Source organism: Orycteropus afer, unplaced genomic scaffold (assembly GCF_000298275.1).
Source record: "Orycteropus afer afer isolate SDZICR_OR568_19922 unplaced genomic scaffold, OryAfe1.0 scaffold00207, whole genome shotgun sequence".
Taxonomy (NCBI): Eukaryota; Metazoa; Chordata; class Mammalia; order Tubulidentata; family Orycteropodidae; genus Orycteropus; species Orycteropus afer.
In genome coordinates this window covers 3,571,912-3,580,562 of record NW_006921794.1, presented here as the reverse complement: position 1 = coordinate 3,580,562, position 8,651 = coordinate 3,571,912, and the positions used below count along the sequence as shown (strand labels likewise).

At 37.1% G+C, this 8,651-nt stretch overlaps 1 protein-coding gene across 1 annotated transcript in view; it reads right to left on the bottom strand.

Annotated features, from left to right (window-relative positions):
• Nucleotides 1-2,068, bottom strand: part of ELF1 (E74 like ETS transcription factor 1) — an 82,740-nt gene extending 80,672 nt beyond the window's left edge. The window contains exon 1 of the mRNA XM_007948183.1: nucleotides 1,997-2,068. Within this exon, the coding sequence (XP_007946374.1) occupies nucleotides 1,997-2,068 (72 nt within the window). The remainder of the gene's footprint in view (nucleotides 1-1,996) is intronic.
• Between the last annotated feature and the right edge of the window lie 6,583 nt (nucleotides 2,069-8,651).

Sequence of the window (8,651 nt, the reverse complement as noted above, 5' to 3'; positions counted from 1 at the left end):
GACTTGACGGCACATAACAACAGCAACAATATATGGCATAAATAGACTATCAAGCATAACCTAAAATACATAAACAGCAGAAAAGAAACTAGATGAATGGGACCTTCTAAAAATTAAATTTTTATGTGGTTCTAAAGACTTCTCCAGAAGAGTAAAAAGAGAAAAATAAATAACTAAAAAGCACACATACATTCTGATGTTCAACTAAGAGCATTATCCAAAGACACAATTAACCTCTGAACAAGATAAACTAAATGCACTGGACATAGTAAAGGTAGGTACTGTTTTGTAAAACTTTTTTTTTTTTTTTTTTTTAAAAAGAAAAGCTACATAGACACATGTAGATACACTGAGCTGTAATGTAAAATGCACTTTTTTATGGACAAAAGAGCGCAAAGCCCTTGCATTACAGGGGTACTAGTCAGTGAGTGGGAGTCAGAGCTCTGTCTTCTGCTGCTCTATCCTGACAATACACCTCACCACATCAAGCCTAGGAGCCACAGGATCTACAACAGGATCTTTCCTGTAAGACTGCTGAACAGTAAACACAATTTTCAAATCTTAACATATACATAAATATCTCATTCTAGAACAAATCAAAACACCTGCTTTTTCTAAAAAATTCTTTTCTATCCTTTCTAGATTAAACCTAAATAACTATTAATATATTTTTACTTGGGACCAAAGCAGTCCTCTTCCTCAATTTTTTTTCCTCCCTGGCCAAGGCACATCTTGATTTTAAGATACCTTAATGCAAATTCTCACCTTTTGTATGTTTATTTATTCATTTTGTGTTCTGTCACGTCAATGTCAGCACAATATAAACAGCTAAGAAATCAAAATGCCCTACTAAAAGGAGAAATCAATTTTTATTATTTATAGTAACGAGGGAGCTCTGGTAGCGTAGTGCCTAAAGCACATGACTGCTGATCAGAAGGCTGGCGGTTCAAAACCACCAGCCACTCCTTGGAAGGAAGAATGTGGCAATCTACTTCCGTAGTGATACTGCCTCAGAAACCCAAGGAGGGGTCACTATGAGTTGGGTCTGACTTGACAGCACATAACAACAACGACATGTTTTCAGAGTAAAAGCATGATACATCATGGCTGTTCTGTATGAGTCAGGTATTTGAGGTAAGGTTCATTTCAATATACAAATCAACCTTATTAAAAACAGTTTAAAGCTACTGGTCTACAAAATATTTTCCCCAAAAAACTGAATCCTCCAACACACCATTTCTACCTTAATATATCTTATAATTCCAAATATCCTGTTTAAAATAAACACTTAAAAAAAAAAACAACTGACAGTCCTAAGAAATCTTGGCCACAAAAATAAAGACTTTTAGATCCTTTACTTATCTCTTGGATTTTTATTTATTTATTTATTATTTAATTAACATTCTGGAAAAACCAATTTGTACATCTTGAGAAATTCAATGAAAAGAGCTGATGTAGAAATCATTCAGTCTAATCCCCTTATTCCACAGATGATGAAATCTAGATCTAGAGAAGCTGAGTAACTTCCTCAGAGTCACATGCTTTGGACTGAAATGATGGTGATTATGGGACTGCCCAAAATTATAAATGTTAACTACACATATTAAAACTGTACAACCCTGTAAAATTGCAGAAGTCTTATAATCACCAACTGTATACTATAAAACACCATTTATGTATCCTGTTAGTGTCCCTCTAGAATTTATACTTTTCAAAGTATTTCTAAATAATTACTTAACGCATTTGCTGTTTAGTTTTAATTTACAGAAAAATAAGTTGAACCCCAAAAAACTACTTCCTTGTTACCACATCAAAGCTAAGATTCATAAATTATGACTTAACTGATATTTAAAACGTAAGAACACATTACCTATAGATTTTTACTTCAGAAAACTTTTAAAGTTGATTGTTTTTTGAAGTATTATGATTTTCTGATATAAGTGGAGAAATTATAAGAATAAATTTGTTAAAGCCCAATATTCTCTGGGTCTCATACCTGTTGTTCATCCTCCATGACGTTACTAGCAAATTCAAATACTAGGTCGTTCTGTTGGACAACAGCAGCCATAATAAAGCATTCCCCTTAGATCCACATGAGAAAAATTCCAACCAGATTCAAGTATCACGCTGCAGAATCCAGTGATTAATTTGGGTAAAAAACCCACAGCTGAGTCTGTCAAGTTACTGAGGCTTTCTTTAGAGAAGGTGCTTCAAATTTTCTTACTTCACTGATACTGCAATCAAACTGAGGCAAATTTTCTTCTCTGAACTTCTTGGCCTGAAAAACAAAAGCTTAAGTTAGTTATGAAAAAGCAATCATAACCATTTAAAATATAACTAATACAGAAGGCAGTGTCTCCAAAGCATTTTTTTAATGTTCGTTTTAAATAAAATCAACAAGAGTAATGAACATAGGCCTTTTTAAGTAACATAGTCTTGATGATTTCATTCCTGCTAAGATAAAAGTCCCTTTCATTTGTGAAAATGACGTCTATCCTTCATTTTCCATCCCCCCAGTTTTATTACAGTTAAAGTACTGAATATTTAAAAACAAAAACAAACAAACAAACAAAAAAACGTTCCGCAATATTAGTACATTTGTTATTGAGATACAGGATATATAAACAATACCCTTTTTTCCATTAACTGGCAAACCACCTACATATGAATTTCTACTTCATGAGTAATTTCATAATGTCTATCTTTGTCTATAATAGAATATTTCTGTTAGGTCTAGTATCTATAAGGATTTTAAAATCTGTTTAAAGGTCTAATACATTTAGGGTTTAATAAGTACTATTTTAACAGATTTTTCAAATAAGTAGAAAATAAAAACCCACTCTTTCTGTTTTCTAAAAAGGCTTCTGGTAAGTAGGCGGCTTTAGGAGTTACCATGCTTAAGCCTGTCTTCAGTGGCTTCTTTTTTAATGCACTGAAATGTATCCTTATCTCTAGCACAGGCTTGCAAGCAACAGGAAGGAAACAGCACTTGACCACGTCATGGCAAATTAGAACATGCAAAGAACTGCACTTTACAATAGTAGAAAAACAGAAACGCAACTTAAGAGTGAAAACAATTTCACAGCGGAGGGAGACATACTTTAAAAATGTCTGCCAAAAATGTTTGTCTATTAAAAAAATAGAAGAGAGTTACTACTAACAGAAGTAAAAGGAAAAAACTGAATGTAAGAGTTTATTACAATTTTATTAAAAATTATATCATACTGTCATGAGCATTAATGTGACATGAAAAGAAAAAGGTATAAAAATCATCACAATATATAACATCTAGTTCTTGGAAACAGCAATGATAATTTTAATGTAAATATTTCAAAAGACAGTTCCAAGGAAAAAATGGGCCACTAATTTCCTAATACTTTTAAAAGCAACAAGTTTAGGAATGCAGCTGACCTGGAAAATCAGTTGCCCTCAAAACTTTAATCCACCTAGTATGTGCTACCCAAATAATGTACTCAATTTCCTAATTTTAGTAAAGCCAATTCCCTTTATATATTCTGGCCTCTAGGAGTCATCATGGCTTACTGATTTCCCTAACTGGGAATTCAAATAAAATCAGAGATATAAATTCAGTTTAGCCACTTTTTCTACTCATTAAATTAGAATCTAATCATGTAATTTCCTCAACCTTACTCCTTACTCACTCCCTTATTAGTGAGTTCAAGGAAAACAAATCACAACTCCAACACTGGGAAGTTGTTTTTAACTCCTTCAAATAGTTTTTGAGTAGCGCATGAGATTCAGAGGGGAAAAAAATGCTTTGACCTAAACTTATCATAATCAAAACAACAAACCCCATTGTTGGCTCACAGTGACCCTGGAGGACTGAGTGTAACTGTCCCACAGGGTTTCCAACGCTATAAACCTTTATAGAAGCAGACTGCTACATCAATCTCCCGTAGAGTGACTGAAGGGTTAGAATCACCAACCTTTCAGCTGGCAGCCAAGCACTTAGATAGGTATATAAACATAAGATATACATTTGGCCACGGGTCAAATGTTACTTACAATATTTTGCCATAAATAATTATTCAACCCAATTCCTCCATATTATCTTTGTTTAGTCTATCTTTGTTTAGTCCTCTGCACAAAGTCCATTCATTCTTGCCTTTTTTTCTCAATATCTATTATTTCCCATGCCTGAAAACACCACTACTTCTTTTCAGCAGCCACTGGAAACTTTTCCATTTTTCAATGCTCAACTCAAATCTCTTGTCTTTCACAAACCCTGCCAATCCTTATACCTTGACCCACAGGGATCATTTCCTTCAGGAACACAGCACTCACTACTTGTACCACCAATTTAGCATCAACTGTACATTGTCTCAATTTGAAAATTGTATACTTCTAATTCAAGTGAACAAATGCTTGAATGCCTGTAATTTGCAAGGTAATGTGCCAGGTACCAAGATACTTAAGAGCAAAACATTTTCTGAGGAAGTAACCATTGTATAACAGACACTTCAAAATATATTTTTAGACATTTCACTATTTTTACACGTATTCTTCATAAAAAATGAAGTATGATTGTAGTACTTTTGGTAAAGAGGAAACCATTATTCAAAACTTGAAAAACCACAGTAAGAAAGTATAACCAGAAATAAGGGACGTTGCCTGATAGAGAAGCTTCTCTGTAAAAGGTGAGGTTCCAATGGTTGATCCAAAATATACTTGTTCATAAACACAAAGTGACTTTGTCTCAATAGCTAATGTGAACACATCTATGTAAAGTTCCACTTTCTTCTCCACTACAATCACATGCCTTTCTTACCAGTACTTCCATTATTGCTGCTTGTGTTTAAGTAAGCTTTTTAGAAATCTAAAGAATAAGGACAACAATGCACTGCTCTCGAGTGGGATGCAACTCATAGCGACTCCTCTTCGGGTTTCTGAGGCTGTATCACTACGGAAGTAGACTGCCCAACCTTCCTTCCGAGGAGTGGCTGGTGGGTTTGAACCACCAGATTATAAGGACAAACAAGGGTAATAAAGCAAAAGTAAATGACTGCCCACAATCACTAAACCATTTGTTGGGGTAGAAAGAGACACCTTTGTTCTGGCACGTAGCTTCTGTTCATTTCTATACAGAAGTTCATAAATTGACAACGTGTAAGTAAAGTTCTGTATTAAATTACTGGCTTAACTGAGCCTCTGGTTCTCGATCTTCTTTCTTCTGCTCTTCTCCACATAACCAGAAGGCTGCCAGTTCAAACCCACCAGTCACTACTCGGAAGGAATATTGGGCAATCTACTTCCATACAGATACTACCTTGGAAACCCAAGTAGGGGTCGCTATGAGTCAGATCCGACTCGACGGCAGTGAGTTCATTTTTCTTTTCTTTTTTTAAATGGAATCAAGATGGTTCTTAGGAATACATTCTGAATCTTGATCCAGAGGCATCACCTATACTTATCCAACCTACAAAACCTACTACTGTCGAGTCAATTCTGACTCATAGTGAACCTACAGGATAGAGTAGCACTGCTCCATAGGGTTTTCAAGGAGCTCTGGTGGCATAGTGCCTAAGGTATTTGACTGCTAACCAGAAGGCTGGTGGTTCAAACCCAGTGGCCACTCCTCGGAAGGACGGATCTACTTCCACATGGCCTGGGAAACCCAAGGAGGGGGTCACTAAGAGTCCGATCCAACTTGAGGGCAGTGAGTATGTTTTTTTTTTTTTTGGGGGGGGGGGACTCTTTATGAGGGAACGCTGGTGATGTAGTACCTAAGGCAATTGACTGCTAACCAGAAGGCTGGTAGTTCAAACCCACCAGTCACTCCTCTGAAGGAAGACTAGGCAATCTACTTCCACAGAGATAACTCCTTGGAAACCCGAGGAGGGGTCACTATGAGTCGGAAATGACTCAACAGCAGTCAGTTTGGTTTTGGTTTAATCTTTATGGAAGCAGATTGCTTTGTTTTTCTCTCATAAAGTGCCTAGTGGGTTTGAACCACCAACCTTTCGATTAACAGCAAAGTGTTTTAACCACTGTGCCACCAGGTCTCCTTAGAAATATTTAAATAACAGAGCTCATGTATGTTAGAACTTTTTTAGTAACAGAAGAGACTTTGAAAATGTAGATCAATAACTCAAGTTTTCACTTGTGTAAATTCAGTCCATTTACCCAAGGTCTCACAGTCTGGAAGCAAAACAGAACTGAAGGCTACAATTGTCACTTCTAAATCTGGACTCTGCCTAATTTAGACTACATGACTACACATATAGCCTTTCTTTAAATCTACTCAAATTCCTTATACTGTACTAATTTAGATCACAGGTGCGGTATAGTAAATTACTTAGTGTGGCTTTTCTACCCATAAGTCTTTGTAAACTCTAAGGTGGGAATTGCTATTAGCTACGGAGGAGATCCTGATTTTAAAGTCGCCCACCTGGGTTATTTCTGTTGGGCGTGGCACAATACAATGTTCTGGGAAGTTCCCACTCTCTCTCACGTGCTTAGAGTTCTGATGCTGTGATTGGCTAGTTTGACCACCCTTCCAGGCTCAAAAGGAGGCCTCCTGGAGGCAGAACTCGCTCTGACTGCTGGTGGAGGAAGACGTGCTGCTGAAAGAGACACGTGCTGCTAGGAAAGAGATGCGAGAGACACGCATTGCTGAGTGAGACACCGAGGGACCAGCACTGCTGGGAAAGAGACTGTGAGAGACTGTTGGCTGAGGGACATTGGGCTGGGAGAGAGACTGAGCGTTCTTCCTGAACTTGAGTTGTAGCCTGGTGCTTCCCTAATAAACCCCATAATCTGTGAGTTCTGTGTGGCCACTGCAGTGAATTATCGAACCCAGGAGAGAGGTGGTGGGTGCTTTGGGAGGAACGGTTGGTGAAAGGGCTGGAGGGAGGCAGCATGTCTGGCCTTGAAGTAATAGGCCTTGGGTTACTGCTGGTAATCCTGTCTTCCTCTCGTGGGATTAGAGGAGGTCAGAACATGTGGCCTCCTTGCCGTTTTTGCAACAGGTTTTTAAGTAAATTTATATATCAAATTGAAAACAATGCTCTCTCTAGTTCAGCTCATGAGCTCCAAATCTAATTCAGATCAGTGGCCTTTCCAAATCTATGTGTCTAAAACATGCCCCAAACTGACTCATCATTTTATCCTTCAAATTTACCCTAGTATGGAAAACTATGGGTGGTCAGAATAAGGAGAAAAAAAGGCCTCGGTTTACCCTACCTTATTGTAAGGTCTTGAGCAGATTAAAAATCTTTTTTCCTCCCAAACTGTTAGATATATTCTATTCAGAACACTCCACTGTACCTATGTCATTTTCAAAGTGCCACTTAGTGTTCATAAAATGTCAAGAAAAAAGGTAAGTGAAAACTGCTCATTCACCACACAGATATAAAGTAGTCATCTTATTGGCACAGTTTTGAGAAGTCATCCAGCGGGGCATTACCAAATAATAAAAACTCCTGAGGCTGGTTCATGTCTTTCAGTGGGGTCAGGACCAAATTCTTATTCTTCAAGGAGACATGCAAACTCAAATACCTCAGAAAAAGGTTCCTTAGTCTCTTATTACCAGAAGTTTAGATTTTAAAGCAAAAAGGTTAAGATCACAGTCTCCAGAATCAGACAGACCATCCAGCTTCAAGTCTTCTGCAGTATGACTCTGGCCAAGTTACTTAACACCTCAGTTTATTTTTTCCTGTAAAATAGATAAAAAATTCCACTTCTTTTTCTAAAAAGTATGTAGAATAAATAGTGCCAAAATCTAGAGTTGTTATAAATATTAAATGCAAGACCCCTCCTTGGGTAGATTGCCCAATATTCCTTCCCGAGGAGCGGCTGGTGGATTTGAACTGCAAGCCTCTGGTTAGCAGTCAAATACCTTAGGCACTATGCCACCAGCTGCAAGAGATATGTAACAGGTATATACCAGGTAACTATTCTATAATGTTCATCTCTCTACAACCTGGGAGTCTCCTTTTCCACAGCTGTTTGCTACACTCCAACAAAGAACAGCAGTGTCCATTATCAACAGAGGTATAATTTTATTCCAGTGCCAAAGAAGTTGGCACCTTTCTGATAAATCTAGTTGCTTCATGACAAAGGTCCCTCACTACCTGGCTAGCTTCCCTTAGCACAGAGTTCCATTATGCCCCTGTTCAAACAAAATTAATTTATTTACTCTAAAACACAAAATCCTCAGCCACATTAATAGCTACTATTATCACCTCAAATGGTTAATTTTTGTTTATTACAAAAGATTTTAGGTATTACAAAAATATATGATAGCCAAAACTGGTTTTTAGTGTCTCTCACACTTACTTTTTTTAATCCTGGATCAAATGCTAATTTAAGTTTCCTTCATAGGGTTTTAGACACAACAAAGATTAAAAAGAAAAAAAAAACATCAATTCAGAATGACACTCAAAAATAAAAAATCATTGCTTCCCTTTGTGAGTTGCTGGGGGTGGATATCAACTCATTCTGAAAATTTGTAACAAATACACCAATCAAACAAACAAAAAGGCTTTAGATTAGATAATTCTAGCCAGTAGAAAGGAACTCTGGTAGCATTGTGCCTAAGCGCTTGACTGCTAACCAGAAGGCTGGTGGTTCAAACCCACAAGCCACTCCTCAGAAGGAAGCTTGAGCAATCTACTTCCGTAGTGATACTG